Genomic DNA, 17,201 nt, shown 5'->3' with positions numbered 1-17,201 from the left:
GTAAGCATTTCGCATAAAACAATTTTTTGTGAAAGAAGAATACAAACATGTCAGTATAATAACGAATACACAGATACATTTAGTTTACACTGAAACAAATTGTGCAAATGCGGAAAGACTATGCGAAACATTAGCCAAATTGCATGCATTCTGATCAAAAAACTTTTGAGCATTAAATCGAAGAATTAGAATAGCAATTGCTTGATATCAAAGCCATACTGATATTGGTTGTGATCATCGAATAAGAATGATCGAAATAGAAAAGATTTTAGAAATGAGCAGAATTGTATGATTAATATATGTACGATAGTCACGTAACAATTCGCAGGATTAAAAAATTAATTAAAAACTGTTATTCCCTGACTATAAGAATGAGTTGCTATTTACACACACGGATTTATTTTAATTGTCACAATTCACATTACTATGATGTTATTAATCCATGCGTGGCACGTACTCGTAGCTTTCAACACAGAATGGAAACGAAACTACTAGGCAGATATTTTCGGCGATAGAGTTACTGGTCTTATTCTTCTATCAGAAGTTCTGACGATTTTGAAGAAATTAAAAATCTCTCAATCGATTCGTGATATGTATTAATAGGTAATAAATATATTTTCTACAACGAAGAAATTACGCAGATTTCTTAAGGCAATGGTTACCCAAACTTTTAGAAAAAATTCCTCTCAAAAAAGAGATACGATTTTTCAATGCAAATGGCTATACAAACTTCTTCTCCCGAAGAAGTCATTGCGAGGATGCAAATAGCTGTACAATCTATTGATGATCAAATGCTTCGACGAGTACGTAACGACATAATTGCGGAATTTGTGCGGAAGCATGCATCGAGGTCCACGGGGCTCATTTTGAAAATTTATTATAAAATGAAAAATTTATTATAAAAATGAAAACAAATACATATGTATGAGTAATATTTTATTGTATTAAATAAAGTAAATACTTTATTTAATATTATAAAATAAACTTTATATTATAAAATAAAGAAGACAAAAATAAATAAAAAACATTCCTTTCCTGTTCACCTACACAGTCATACTTACGAAATATTAAATAGAAAATTTCATTACAAGGCGTTTTATTTTAATCACTTATGTCCATTTCCAGCAATGCAGATTAACGTTGATCCTAGGTTAACTTACACTTTATCTTTTTCTAGTTCTAAGAATTAGAAAAAGTTAAAAAAGGGTAAATCGAGATCTAAATTAATCTACATTCGTGGAAAAAGTTATTGAGAGAAATGAAAAATTGGATTTTTGAGTAACATTAAGTCATCTGTAATGCACTATAACGCACTTATGTAGTTACACAGAATGATTTTTATGAGAGAATAAAAAAACTAATTTAAAGTATAATTCAGTTACGAAATATCAACAAGAAAATGATAATACAATACATATGTCTATTCTATGTAAGAAAGAGATTTTAAAGAAATTTTTAAATAATTTCTAAAAGATTTTTTATTGTAGGTTTCTTTTTTAATGTAAATTAATCTGATACGTTTTGGCGAGACTTACATTCCTTGTCGAAATTTTTACGAAAGGAGATGCTTCTTTTGGAAGGAACATGATTCTTAATTGAGAAGAAAATTCTTCAGAAAATTTTACTACTGATGCGTGAGAATATTGCGCGATAATGGTGAAGACAGCGGCACAGCGGAGCGGCGGAGTGCTCATAGTAAGCGCGCGACTCACGGACGTGTGCCCGTTTAACCTCTTAGGTACGGCTGAATTTTGCGCGGGGCTGTTTCTCTGGTAGAGTTCAATGCGAATTACGCATTGAACTCTACCAGAACGATACAGCACTGCAACGTGTGACGGACAATGCTGTTCTCTACGTGAGTACATTGGAATGAAGTTTTTGATGATTAAATTATAATTTTTCTTAAAGATATGATACACATACTTTAACTTTAACAATTTACTTTAATAATTAATAATATAATACAATTGAATATGATATATTTTAAAGCACGGTACGACACATAGACCCACGTCACAATCTTCACATTCATAGCGCGATCTTCGTTTTTTATATTATTCCTATCACGCATGTTTTTGTTTATATCATTTTCGATTTCCGAGTTTGTTCCTGAATTGTGACAAATTGCTCTTCGTTTTCTATTTATTTAAATGAAAAGCAACAATTCATACCTGGCACTGGCGTATCAAAAACAAAGACTGTATATTCTGTATGTATATTGTTAACACTGTTATAAAACGTTGTAAAGGCAAAAAAAGTGTGAAACAAAACATATGAAAACGATCATTTAATTCAAATGGTGAGCGAGTGAGGCACTAGAGTGAGCCACTATAATGGCGCGTCGTTCAGAAAGATGACATCCGCGAAAGCCACTATAGTGGCGCATCGTGCCTAAGAGGTTAAAAACCGGCGCCGATTAGATTAATTTTACTTGGTAATATCTGCTTCATTAAGCATTATAGAAAAAAATGGCTCAGGACTTTCGACTCAGTTTTTGATCAGGAATAGCGCTATATAATAATTAATGGGCGTTATTTCGATTGTATAATGATGTGACATTTTTCATCGTCCGTCACAAGGGTCAGCCGAAATAGCGCGACATTTTTCGTCTTCTGTCCTCGCGAAGAGTGTCGGCGCAATTTATTGCAATTTCTGAGCGATTTCTATTGTTGCATTTCGTGGAATATTATTATTTCTTTTTGCGAGTTTCTTTACGATTTTATTATCGGCGATTTATAGCTGTAGTTCGATGAAGCTTCGTCTAACTACCTCTACTAACATCAAGGAAAAAGACAGAAGACGCACATTGGAGGCATGAGGTCACTCCAGTGAGAGAGCACGCAGGTGATACCGCTTTGACTTTTTTCGAAATAATGCTCTGTGTGAATTTGTGATCCTATTGCTGAATTCCTTCCAGGCAATTATAAAGAGGAAATTACTCGAGTGAGGAAATGGATCCATTCTCTGCCAAAAAACGAGCGAGAGACCCCGCTGTCGGTGCAAGAGAATTTCTACTGGAAAAGGATGTTCAAACCGGAAGTGGAAATCGTCCAAAGAAGGAGCCCATCAAATGAAATTTTGTACATGAGGTACAGATCCAGTTGAGGAGCACATAGATCGCGGCACCGACATAGATGTTATCGTTCGGTTTTCGAACCATTAGTAGAAAACGTGGATTCAGAGAGAGTTCCCGCGAAAAAACTTTCGAATGTGAGTTGCACGCTATGCTGAGATAGAGAATTTAATTTGGCAACCTGGAGGGGGGGAAGGAAGGAGAAATAAAAAGGAAGCCATGATAATGGTAAAGGAATAAGAATAACGGTACGCAGGAAGTGAAGAATTGTGATATATTTGCCTTTTATAAGACCACATGCATAGGAATACTAATGCCACGGGAAAGTTCTTTTCGAGATACGAGAACGGAGAAGAGTTTCCAACTAGGTTGTAATACGTCGAATAATATGTCGGCGACAGGATGATTTTCAACCGATTCTTAAGAAATAAGTGGTGGCAAGGTACGATGTTTGATGAGAGATTCTTCAGACTCAGCATGACGTTAGTAGGGGTAGAGATACGATATTCAAAACAGAGACGGAATGCGTTGTTTTGGGCACGCTGCTTAATCAGAGAATCATTATCTTTAAGTGAAAAGATAAGGGAGGCATACTCAAACGATGAATATCATAGATCTGTATATTAACAGGACATCATGTGCCTCGCAGCGCTGCAATATCTGCACTGCATTTTTCGCTCATATCGAGTGTTTTAGATGTTTCTTTCCCGAGAGCTTATTTAAAGTGACTCCTAGAAATCGCACCGAGGATGATGTAATTCGATGTTCGGCAAAAAGGATAGAGACATTCTCGTATCAAGATTTCCATTTTTTGGAAAATATTAACATTTGCGTTTTACTAGAAATCTCGAGACTTTTGTCTGCTAGAAATGAGCCTATGTTGTTTGACGAGGATTGAATCAATTGAGTGGCCTCTTGTATAGAAGGTCGTGAAGAGAAAATCACAATGTTGTTTGCGAATTGTAACAGGGACGTGTGAGGATCCAGGGCATTGTTGATTTCTCGAAGATAGATGTTGAAAAGATCCAGGCTAAGAGAGGGCAACTCTAATTCAGAGAGGAAATCTACAAAACAAATAGGAAGTTGCGGGAAGAGATCAGGTTTTTGACAAATTGAACTATCAAAGAAGAAAAGTCGAGATTAATCAAGTTCTGTATAAGAATGTTCGGAAGAATATTGTCGAAGGCAGCTTTAATATCGATGAAAATGACTACAGTATGTTGTTTTTTTGACAAATTCGAGAAAGTGAGAAGGATAAGATTATCCTGGCGGAATCTAAATTTACCAATTGATCCAAATTGATGAAATCAAAATTGATTGGAGAGAAAGAGAGAAGGAAGAGGAAAGGAAGGAGATTTTGAGAACCAGTAGCCGATTTAGGAGCATGCATTCGACTAGTTTAATGGGGCAAGATATGAGAAATATCGGGTATAAGTCAGTGGGATTTGAGAATCAGGTATATCAGGGAGTGGAGACATTGTATAGGAAAGGTAACATATAGAAATAGTTTAGGATGGAAAGGAAGCATAAGAAGGTTATCTGGAAGAATTTTTAGTAAATGAAAGTCCATTCGGTCGAGTCCAGGACTAGAAGAAATATTGGAGGAGTCTAGAGCTACCCGAGTTTCACGAAGAGTAAATGGCGAATCAAGTCACACAAGAGAGTCTTTGGGTTGGTTAGAGATGATCGGAGGAGGGGGAATGCAGGAAGCTGGACAGATCTTCTCTTATTAATGACTTCCTGAATAACTTGGTCTCTTCCATTATCGCTTTAGCATTTTCCAAATCTCCGAAGAGGAGGTGAGATGATTGATGCTTTCACAAAAGTTCCTTCAGCCTTGGCATTTGGTTTTACGAAGAATGCGACAGTAGTATCTAAGCTATTCGCGATAATTTAATTTAATTTAATTTAGTTTATTACAAAGCTATATGAAAAAGACTACATGTTAACAGAGTAATAATAATAGACATAAAGTATGATATAATAGATTATAGTTAACATAAACATAAATACGATAGACAATAGTTAAGCGTCAACAAAATTGCTGTTACATCTATCAGAAACAAAACCAGAATAAGATAACAATGCAATAAGAATAAACTAATAGCTGTAAACTAATAGCTGAAATTATACACACACGTGCACTCATATACATACACACACATACATTCACACATATATACACGCGCATACATACCAATTACATCAGTCTTGTTTAAATATTGTGAGTGACGCAATGAAACGCGAGGCAGCGAAACGAAAGGAGGATAGAGAGTGGGAGGTTTTTATTCAATTAGGAAGGGAATTAAAATATTTGACAAAGATGTAGGAGAAAGCGGCACGGAACTTAGTGGACCGATATATGGCGAAGGATAAGTAATCTTGATATCTGGTGACAAGAGGGTTAAAAGAGGAATGATGTTCAAACTGCAACTGAAGGAGATGTCGCAGATATAAAGGAGTATTGGAGCGAAGGAGAGAAAATACAAGACAGCACAGGTGGAGAATAAAATGTTGCCAAATCTTAAGCCAGTCAGATCTTTGATAATATATGGTCATATTTACGAACACAATAAGAAAAGCGCAGACAAAAATTTTGGATACGTTGTATATGATTTAGCAGGTTTTGATTAAGAGCTGGAACGTAGATGATATCAGCGTAATCAAACAGAGAAATAACAAGTAATTGAGAAGTAAGAAGTTTTTGAGAGCAGGAAAGGATGTGGCGATGGGAATAAAGAAGACATAAACGAGCATAAGCAGCCCGACACTTGACGGCCACGTGTGACTCGAATGACTATGAAGAGTTAACATGGACACCAAGAATCTTAATAGAGAAAGAAGAGCGAGGAATTGGAATAGAATTAAGAGAAATGTCGAAGGGCTGAATACGGGATAACAATGTTGAGGAACCGATAAAGGATGATTTAGTAGGATTTAGATGCAGGGCATTATTAATGGACCATTCGGCGATAGATTTTAAAACTGTATTCAAAGCAGAATAGGTTGCTAAAGTATCGAATGGGTGAAAGGATTTGAGAAGAATTACATCATCTGCATACATGAAGAGTACGGAGGATAGAGAAACATTAGACAAATCAGACAAAAATATTAAAGAGTAAAGATCCGAGAATGGAATCCTGGGGAACACCAGAGAGAACGGCATGAGTAGAGGAGAAAAGAGGAAAGAAAAGGATTATATACGAGGACTTGCTGCGTGCGGTTTGTAAGGAACGAGCAGATTAGCGAAAGAAATGAGAAAGACCACATAACTTGAGTTTGACTAAAAGTAGGTCATGATTGATGGTATCGAAAGCCTTTGTGAAGTATCACTGGAAAATGATCACTGCCAGCTAGGTCCTGCAAGATGGAAATTTTGCATATATATATATATGGTATATGGTGTCTGGAATTTAAATGTCAAAACTTCGGGAGCAATAATCGTAGGGGATCAATAAACTAAGAAAAAAGCGCAACGATGGAAGGCGACAATTGTCGAAATTACACACGACGTCAGAGATGTGAAGCAATTCCATCGTCGTGCTGTGAGATAGACGAAAACCAGATTGATAGAAAGGAAGGATATTAAAATTTGAAACAAAGGCATTAAGTTGTGAGAAGCAGATACACTCAAGCAGCTTTGAGAGGAAAGGAGCGAGATAGGGCGAAAAAATGAAGGAGAAGAGGGGTTATTATTTTAGGAATGGGAAGAATAAAAGAATGTTTCCAGGAGGAGGGAAAAGTACTGTGAGAAAAGGAGAAATTTAACATATAGAGAAGAGAATCAAGAGAGACATTGAGGAAGACACAGTAGGAGCGATCGGAGAGATGCGAAAGTCAGGTGAATGCGCTTAAAAATATTGTAGAGATCACTGGGAGCGATTGGAGCAAAATTGAAAGTCGAGGAAACGTGAGGAGAGGAGAAAAAAAGAGTACAATTAGAGGAACAAGACAAAGAAGATAGAGTATTAAGAAAATGATTATTCAGAAGAAAAGGGTGCAGAGACAAAAGATTGTGCATCACCAAGGGCACGGAGATTTCTCCAGAATTGAAGCGAGGAATCAGTTGTAAGGGAGATAGAGAGGAAGGACTTTTTCTCACGACGAACAGCAATATTCATGTCGTTCCGCAAATTCTTATAGCACTGCCAGTCCGCAGGAGATCGCCTAAATCTAAGAAGGGGAACGTTTTTTCAGCTCAATGAGCTATCGGACTAAGTTGGATAAGCCTTATAATTTTCTATAGAGGGAATTTGCCTATAGTTTTTAAGTGCCGCGAAGCGAGCTCGGACGGCGTTATCGCATTCAGGTGTCCATCAAGGGGCCGAGGGAAGGATATTCGAAGAATATTCATTTTCATTGAAATACTTAACACGATTAGTGTTCTTAAGGGGAGAAGATTTAGTATGCGAGGATTTCCTTAATGAACATTTCATATTTTGCTTCAGGAGAGAGCGAGTTAGTTGGAGAAAAAAATCTTGTTAATGATGTATGGTTCCTGCTCTCTGAGCCAACAGAGCCATTGTTGACGAGTGAGACGGATTCTGTGAGAGAAGATAGTAGAGGAGCGAACCAGGCAATTAATATCCACCGCGACAGGAAAATGATCACTGCCAGCTAGGTCCTGCAAGATGGAAATTTTGCATATATATATATATATATATATATATATATACACAGTGATGGCAAAAAATCCCGGAACGGTCAAATATTTCGAAAACCATCGGTATTTAAAAAAAAACGCTGAAACACGTGAAACGATTTTTCAAAAAATCTCTTTTGAGGGAGGATCTCTTTAAGACCCCCCACCCCTAAGGGGGCACGTGGGGCACGAGGGGAGTCGAAAATCTTAAATGGCAACATAGGTCGAGTGGGGGCTCATTTGAAAGGTCTTCTCAAGACGAATCCAAAACACTCCGCATAGAGGGCGCTGCGTTCACTTTTGGCGGGAAAATGCAATTTTGAAAATTTTTTAGTTAGAAATAAAGTTAAAAAAGTTTAGTGTTTCAATAATCACCGGAACACATGAAACGATTTTTCAAAAAATCTATCTTGATGGTGTAGTAAAATCCAAAACACTAAGCATTGAAAACATTAAAATCATTTTTCGCAGATTGTAATCGTATCTGTTATATGAAAAACGGTTCTCGCAAGTGAAAATGACTTTCGCGACCTATAAGCGTCTTGGTTTACCAAGAATAGTAAAAGCTGATTTTGTTCCGACAGGTATTGACACAAACTACTTACAAATTGTACTTCATTTTTAATTCAAATTGCAAAATCATTATTTTATAATAATTTTGCATTTATTTAAAAATGCCACTAAGTATTACCGAATTACAATCCTTAGAATGCGCGGTTTTGGTGACCAAATTCGATCTTACGAAGCAGTCGCAAATTTGTTTAATGACACCTATCCGGAACACTATCCAATTTCTAAGTCTACTGTTTATCGCACAGTTTCGTGATTTGAAAGAACAGGTTCTGTTGAAGATGAACCCCGATCTGGAAGACCAAAAACTGCTAGCAACGACGATACAGCATTAGAAGTTCTTCAGAGTGTTATTGAAAATCCAAATAAACCTCCGTCTAAAATTGCGCAGGAATGCGACATTAGTCGAAAATCTGTGACAAATATCTTAAGAAAACATCATTATCACCCGTATAAAATAAAACTCGTGCAGGAATTATCAGAAGATGATTATGACAGGAGAGTTGAGTATTGCGATGAAATGATGACGCGTGTTCAGAATAATCGTCAGTTTTTATATTGGGTTTGTTTTTCCGACGAGGCTACTTTTGAATTAAACGGATCTATAAACCGACAAAATTGTAGATATTGCTCAGATAGCAATCCGCGTTGGATGAGAGATTCTCATACTCAGAATCCTCAAAAAGTAAACGTTTGGGCTGGAATATTGGGTGATCGTATCATAGGGCCATTCTTTATTGATGGAAACATTAATTCAGAAAACTACGTTCGCCTTTTGACTGCTCAAATCGTACCATGTCTACAAAACATAACAGGAGATGTATTTGAAAATGTTTCAGCAGGATGGTGCACCAGCTCATTATGCCACGACAACGCGTAATTTTCTAAACCAAACATTTATTAATAAATGGATTGATAGAAGAGGTCAAATTGAATGGCCACCAAGATCTTCAGATTTAACGCCACTAGATTTCTTTTACTGGGGTTATCTAAAAAGCAAGGTCTACGAAACAAAACCAGCGAATCTTGACGAATTAAAGGCTCGAATTGTTGAAGTGTCGAATTTAATTACGCCAGAAATGCTTCAAAACGTAAGGGAGAGTACGTACAATCGATTAGCACACTGTCAAGAGGTTAATGGATATCAATTTGAGCATTTGTTGCATTAATTATTGCACGCAAAGTGAGAGGCAAGGGGACTCACTTAAATCAAGTACCCCGAAGAGATGTAAATCTGACCGTGCAACCTCCACGTGGTACATCTCGAGTAATGCTGATGCCGGCAGTAGTTCCGACCCATATTACCATTATAAGATTTTACTACACCATCAAGATAGATTTTTTGAAAAATCGTTTCACGTGTTCCGGTGATTATCGAAACACTAAACTTTTTTAATGTTTCTGACTAAAAAATTTTCAAAATTGCATTTTCCCGCCAAAAGTGAACGTAGCGCCCTCTATGCGGAGTGTTTTGGATTCGTCTTGAGAAGACCTTTCAAATGAGCCCCCACTCGACCTATGTTGCCATTATTTAAGATTTTCGACCCCCCCTCGTGCCCCACGTGCCCCCTTAGGGGTGGGGGGTCTTAACCCCTCTCAAAAAATAGATTTTTTGAAAAATCGTTCACGTGTTTCAGCGTTTTTTTTAAATACCGATGGTTTTCGAAATATTTGACCGTTCCGGGACTTTTTGCCATCACTGTATATATATATATATATATACATATATATATGGTGTCTGGAATTTAATTGTCAAAACTCCGGGAGCAATAATCGTAGGGGATCAATAAACTAAGAAAAAAAAGTCCTGTAGAGATATGCTCGTTTTTGCTTTGTTTTGAAGAAAATCGCAAAAAAGACAAGAACGTAGTTGCTTTGTTCTTGCCTCTAAAATATTATCGTCGCTAAAATTATACATGAAAATAATAATAACAATTCCGTTTTCAGGTGAAAATTTTTTTGTTTGTTTTTGTGTAGTGGAATCATTTTTTTACCCAACAGATTAAATACAGATTAAATACAGATTTTTTGGAGACTGACTTCTATAATTATTTAGAACACATTCACCTGCAGTAACGGATTGAAATATAGTTTCAAATCGATGAGTGTCCAGCTCATTATAGCAGATTACTCGAGCTTGGTTAGATAGATGTTTTTCACAATGATGGATTGGATATGGATGAGTAGTATCTGGGCTATCATCTGATCTGACACCATTGGATTTTTTTGTGGGGTCTTGAAACAGAATTTATTCGTCGTTAATCAACTCAAGAGAACAATTGAGAAATCGAATCGAGGCTGTAGTGTACCAAATATCGCCAGTAATATTTAGCTGCACACGAGCAATCACTAGATGCTCGTGATAGCTATGCTTGCATTGCTACAAGAGGTCAACATTTTGAAAAATATCTACATTAAGCAAGTGAATAAACACAACTTGAATAAGTAATGAGAAAATATAAAAATGTAAACTATGTTTCGTCTTTTTTTTGCGATTTTCTTCAAAATGAAGCAAAAACATATCTTTATAGGACTTTTTTTCTTAATTTATCGATCCCTTACACGCTCCGGAAGTTTTGATATTTAAATTTCAGACACCTTGTAGAGATCAGATCAGAAGAACGCTTTCGCGAGGTTCAGAACAGAAGGAAGAATGTGAGAGGAAAGTGGGAAGCGAGGTAGGATTCATGCATGCAAAGTCGGAGTTCTCAATACAACTACACAAAATAGATCCAGTAGTTAATTTTGGAAGAACCTCACAGAGGGTGATGAGCATTGAAATCGTTGATTACACGGGTTCATGAGCCTTAGTAAAAGAAAAGAAAGAGTTAAAACAAGCCGGAAGATTCAAGAGGTGACAATAGACACCAATAATAGTGAGGAATGAATTGTTAAGAGCTATAGATAGGGAGAAGCTTTCGAAAGAGGGTAGAAGATTTGGGATATCGTGCGCTGTGGCATAAGAGATAGGACAAAAATAGCCATACCTCTAATGTCCGATAAAGTAGAATCAAGGCGAATAAATTCTCGAATACTGAAGGTGCAGTGAAAGTCGAGACAAGTTTCCGCAAAAATGATTACGTCATACGTTTCAGCGAACTTTTCAATTTCTTTTTAGCTACTGCCCCTCGACAATTCCATAAATGTAAATGCGGTATTATCCTGGTGAAAAAATGAAACGTTTTTTGTTTTATTCTTTTTCATTCATGGTTAAAACAAATTAAATATTAGAGACTTATTTATTTTGCATTATTCCTCAGCTTACTCTTTTTTTTTTCTATTGGACTCATTCTTTCTTATATATACCTATATAATCATCAGATCATCAGTTATTGTCAGTTATTTTTAATCGTCAGTTCGAATCTGCGAATTCTTTAATAATCTTGAACCGTTAAGACACGTGTGAAGATAGCGTGTTCATAGATTCGTGTTGGACAACAGTGTGCACACGCTTGTATCATTTGATAAGTTTTTGAGAATGTTTGGTGAAGTGGCAATTCTAGAAAGATTGTATTAAGTATTTGAATAAGTTTCCATTGAATAAGTTTGGTTTTCGAAGAGACGTCGTCACGAGTACAGAATTCCAGTGGCAATTATTGAGAGTACTGTGCACAAGCTTTCATATTTAGTATGTGACATTTAATGAACGTGTAAACAACATTTTTGTCATTGCATTGAAAATGTTGACTTTTATAATAACAAAACAGCATTTGCGGAAAGTTTTACTGCATTGTTTATTGTTAAGAAAAGTGCAGCTGAAAGTTATCATTTGCTTGTAGAGGGGAGCATGCTCCATCCGAAAAAGTGGTTTCAAAATGCTTTAGAAGTGATAATTTCGATAAAAGATAAAGAACGTGAAAATGCACCGAAAAATTGAAAGATGAACAATTGGAAGCATTACTTGATGAAGATCAAATGCTGAAAGAATTGTTAGAGGCATTAAATGTTGATTAATCAATTGTTAGCAAACGTTTAAAAACAAAATTTCACAAAAAAAAGGAGGAAATTTATTATATTTAAACACCCAATAAAAAAAAAACTTCAATTATCGAAAAGTGTCAAATCCCCTATAAATCATTCTTATTTAAAACCTAATAATTCATAAGCGATAGCGAACCTAATAATTCATAAGCGAATAGCTATTATGAAGTTTATGATTATAAGGAATTATGAGGTCTATATGAAGATACATTTTTCTATTAGTTTTATTTGAATTGAGGGGAGAGCCAAAAATGTGACTTTTATTGTCCTCTGATACTGCATTTTAGTACTAATAATTATAAATACCCTAGTGAAAATTTTTCTCAGAATTTTTCATATAATTTTTTAAAATTTTTATATAATTTTTTAAAATTTCTATATAATTTCTATATAATTTTATAACTTTCTCATATTTTTTATACAAATTGGAACACTTCTCAGAAAATCTTTTCCATAGCTGTTAATTATGAAATATCGTAAGATTTCTAAAATTTTTTGTAAGTATAATTTCTGATGAAATGTTACAAAATTTAAAAATTTTAAAATATTTTTCAAAAATTATGGGATGAGAAATCTTAGAATATTTCAGAATTCACATGTATGAAAAATTCTGAGAAAAGATGTGAACTTTTTGAGTATTTCTGAAAAATGTTCCAATTGGTATAAAAATTATAAGAAAAATTTTCAAGGTAATATTTTCCCTAGTTTTTCGTATACGTTTTTATTTATGATATCTTCTTTTTTAATACTGTGTATGCGTTATATATTGGGTCATCTAAAAAGTATCCGCGGTTTTTAGATGACCCAATATATTATTATATATTATAGTTTCGAAGTAACCTTGGCAAACTTGGCAATCATGATAAACAGATATATAGATAAGATGTGTTTAATTGGCGGAAACTAATTTCAAACGGGAAGGTATTAATGACGCCTAGCGAATATACAGAATGTCCCGCAATTTTTGGCAAAGTTTTTTTGTATAGGTAGAGCAGACTAAACTGAGAATGAGTCAAAATAATTGAAAAATCCTATACTATTTTGCAATTATCGAAAGTTAATGGAAGGTTAATCGGGAGGAGGAGGGGGGGGAGAGAAAGGAAAGCCCCCCAATATGAGATAGACGCCTAATTTAGATAACAGCGTTTCTGCTAAACTAATAAACACTATCTATTGATTCCACCAAGAATTTATTGCTCTTGGATTGAAAACTATTCAGTGAAAAATTCGTTATTATAGATCATGCCTATGGTCGTTGTAAAAAAAGATTTTTGAATTTGGATGATTTCAAGTTTCATTAAGATAAGCCTTTAAACCTTTAATTATTTAATAAGTAAATATTTATTTGGCAATAAATTCTTCATGTAGTGACAGAGTAAGTACTAATAGAAAATTATGGGATATGTTGAATTGCTTAATTACAGAAGTTAGATTTGATAATCATGAAACCGAAAGGAAATTGTAATATGAGATATCCAAGATATCTCTAATATGAAATAACCTATGTTCCTAAAGTCATAGTGAAAATTGTTGCTAAAGTATGCAGTTATTGTACCAATAAAATATTCATATAAAAAAATATATATATATATAAGAATCTATTCATAATTTTTTTATAATTGGAAAAATTATGAAAAGTAACCACACACAAACGATCCATCATGCACAGTAAAAGAAAATTGTATAATATATGTATTAAGAGTTAAACGTATAATTTAAAGATATCTTATCAAAATCAATACGAAAAATAAATTTATTTAAGTATAAAAATTACAAAAAATGCAGTATATATTATGTGATATGACAGCATTTCTTTCAAAATAACGCACAATGTTTACTATAGGCATATATACTTTGAGTTCTATTTCTCTACTAAAAAATAGAATTTTATCTTTTTTACATTTATTGCAAAAATCTGCATATAATATTCTATTAGTGTCAAGAAAAAAAAGTGACGAAAAAATAACAATAACTCGTTATATTTTGAATAACAATAACGAATACTTATAACGAATAATAATAACGAATTACTTTTGCAAATGAATAACGAGTTATTTTTTAGGAAAAAAAATGGTAACGATAACGAGTTATTTTTATGAGGTAATGTTGCCAATCCTGATTTTGAATAAATGCTAGAAGTCTATGGGCAGAATTTAAAAAAATAATAGGTCATTTTGAAGGTGATTTAATAAGCTTTAAGATAATGTTATATAAGATTTAATTCGAATTCTTTTTTTTTTAAATTAAAGAAATGTAAAAAGCAAAATCGCAAAGTCGAAAAATGTATTCCTAATATGAGATGCCCCGAAAAATCGATAATTAAACGCAAAATACGTAAAATAAAATATCAATTAATTAAATTATTATAATTATTCAATTATAAATTATTATTATTATTATGTATTATTGCAATTAAAAAAATTTTATTTAATGTTTCTAAAATACGAACAAACGTAGCCAGTGTGCGGGCAAAATGAGCATGCAATGCATTGTACCCAAGATTCGTCTTCACGTAGTTGAAATCAAGCATCACGGAAACAGGCACTCTATATTCATTCCGGTTGTCCTTTTTATTATTACATACAATATTTTATTGTAAATAATTCTAACGAATGTGTTTATAAATCAAACATATAAAAAAAAGGAGCATGAAACCACAGCACTGGATGTTGTTTGTGAAATTTAATTATTCATTACGTTAATAAAAAATCTTTAGTTTCGATCACAATATGTCCATCTTCAGTAAAATCACAAATATTAGTAAAACGTAGAATTTACATATATCTGACAATGAATTTAGCCATCGTATAATATAAGTATGTATAAACGTGTTCTTTCATCTTGTTAAGGTGCATCGTATGTGTTACCGCTATTTATTGTATATATATGTCAAAAGTTTAGATTGTTCTAGAATTTATTAAGTGTGAGAGAGATCTTTCTTTAGAAAAGGCAGATAAACATCAAGCAAACTTTCAGTGTCATTTTGCTTATTAACACTACTTATTTGGTTTTTTTGTGTATCATTTCAGAAATTCTTCTTTTAAATAATGATTGTTCCATATCTAAAATTCTAATATTATCCCAATCCAATTCGTGCATCTCATTCAATTGGTGGCGTGAAACCACTGACATCTCAGAGGTGGATCTTCTTATGTCAATCTTATGTTCTTTGATTCAAGTTTTTAATTTCCTTTTTGTTTAGCCAACATAAAAAGAATCACAATCTAGACAATTTATTTTATAAACCATCTCTTTATAAACCTCCTCTTTATATAAACGATCTTTTTCGTATTATTCGTATTTTTCGTATTATTCGTATTTTTCGTATAGTATTTTGCTTACTTTTTACATTTCTTTCATTTAAAAAAAATAGAATTCGAATTAAATCTTACATAATATTATCTTTAACCTATTAAATTCTCTTCAAAATGACCTATTATTTTTTTAAAGTCTGCTCATAAACTTCTAGCATTTACCCAAAATCAGGATTGGCAACATTATCTCATAAAAATAACTCGTTACCGTTCTTTTTCCTAAAAAATAACTCATTCCCGTTACTCGTTATTCATTTATAAAGGTAATTAGTTATTGTTATTCGTTATAAGTATTCGTTATTAAAAAAATAACGAATACTTATAAGTCGTTACTTTTTCGTTACCTTTTTTTTCTTGACACCAATAGAATATTATATGCAGATTTTTGCGATAAATGTAAAAAAGATAAAATTCTATTTTTTAGTAGAGAAATGGGGATCAAAATATATATGCCTATAGTAAACATTGTGCGTTATTTTCATGAAAGAAATGCTGTCATATTACATAATATATACTGCATTTTTTGTAATTTTTAACTTAAATAAATTTATTTTTCGTATTGATTTTGATAAGATATCTTTAAATTATACGTTTAACTCTTAATACATATACAATTTTCTTTTACTGTGCATGATGGATCGTTTGTGTGTGGTTACTTTTCATAATTTTTCCAATTATAAAAAAATTATGAATAGATTCTTATATATATATATATTTTAACATCTTTAGAAAACATTTATGTAGTTGTACATTTAAAAAGAAGGAACAGATAGAAAGAATTATTTAGCTAGATGTATTTTGAAGAAAAGAAACAAAAAACAAACAAGATTCATCGTGAATACTCTAAGGATAAAATGATATTATAATAAAAAAATAATATTGTTTGTAATCTGCATTATATTTAATTTGTAAGATATGACACAAAAATTTTATTTTAAGAAATTAAATATATTGTAAAGATTATATCTGAGTTAGTCTATACGTATAAACTGTGAATTCAATGAAAAAAAAGGTGTGATCGCGTGACCAAAGTAACTAGTAAAATCGTTACCGTTAAACTCCAAAAATGCGTTACCATGAACATTATTTAGAAGAAAATGTAACGTCGTTACCTATTTGTTACTGAAAAAAGTAACTTGTAACAGTAATGACGTTACAAATTACTTGCCAGCCCTACTCAAAATCAACTCAATATCTCATAACAGAGGGCCTTTCTTCTCTCTGTCTCTCTCTCTCTCTCTCTCTCTCTCTCTCTCTCTCTCTCTATATATATATATATATATATAAAATACATATTTATATGTGTATATTATATTCTTTGTTGTACAGAAGTACCATTGGTCGATTGGGTGAAGGATGTGGATGTACGTGTACAATATGGATTAAATTTTGGTAAAAGTCGTGGTTTTATCAAAATTGGTGATTCTGTAATAGTTGTGACAGGATGGCGGCAAGGCTCGGGCTTTACGAATACACTTCGTGTGGTGTATGTAGAACATGAATTTATTAAAGAAGATCCCGCATGTACAGTTTATAGTGATACCGATTCCTATGAAAATCTCTTGAAATAAAAAAATATCTATGATATTTTTTAATTTATTCTTATATCTTGATTTGTTTT

The 17,201-nt window shown here is 33.3% G+C and overlaps 1 protein-coding gene across 4 annotated transcripts in view; it reads left to right on the top strand.

The window, feature by feature from the left end:
- LOC105150442 (pyruvate kinase) overlaps positions 1-17,201 on the top strand; it is a 118,572-nt gene that overhangs the window by 99,888 nt on the left and 1,483 nt on the right. For 2 of the 4 annotated variants that reach the window (XM_087416323.1, XM_087416322.1), the window contains 2 exons: positions 2,918-3,089; positions 16,910-17,066. In XM_087416323.1, the coding sequence (XP_087272449.1) occupies positions 2,918-3,089; positions 16,910-16,976 (239 nt within the window). In that variant the 3' untranslated portion in view covers positions 16,977-17,066. The remainder of the gene's footprint in view (positions 1-2,917; positions 3,090-16,909; positions 17,067-17,201) is intronic. The other 2 variants (XM_087416326.1, XM_087416325.1) reach the window with 1 other exon arrangement.

The sequence above is a fragment of the Acromyrmex echinatior genome, unplaced genomic scaffold (assembly GCF_024713525.1).
Source record: "Acromyrmex echinatior isolate Ae372 unplaced genomic scaffold, ASM2471352v2 Scaffold20, whole genome shotgun sequence".
NCBI classification, from domain to species: Eukaryota; Metazoa; Arthropoda; class Insecta; order Hymenoptera; family Formicidae; genus Acromyrmex; species Acromyrmex echinatior.
The sequence above is the reverse complement of the archived record's forward strand: the minus strand, read 5'-3'. Positions and strand labels throughout refer to the sequence as shown.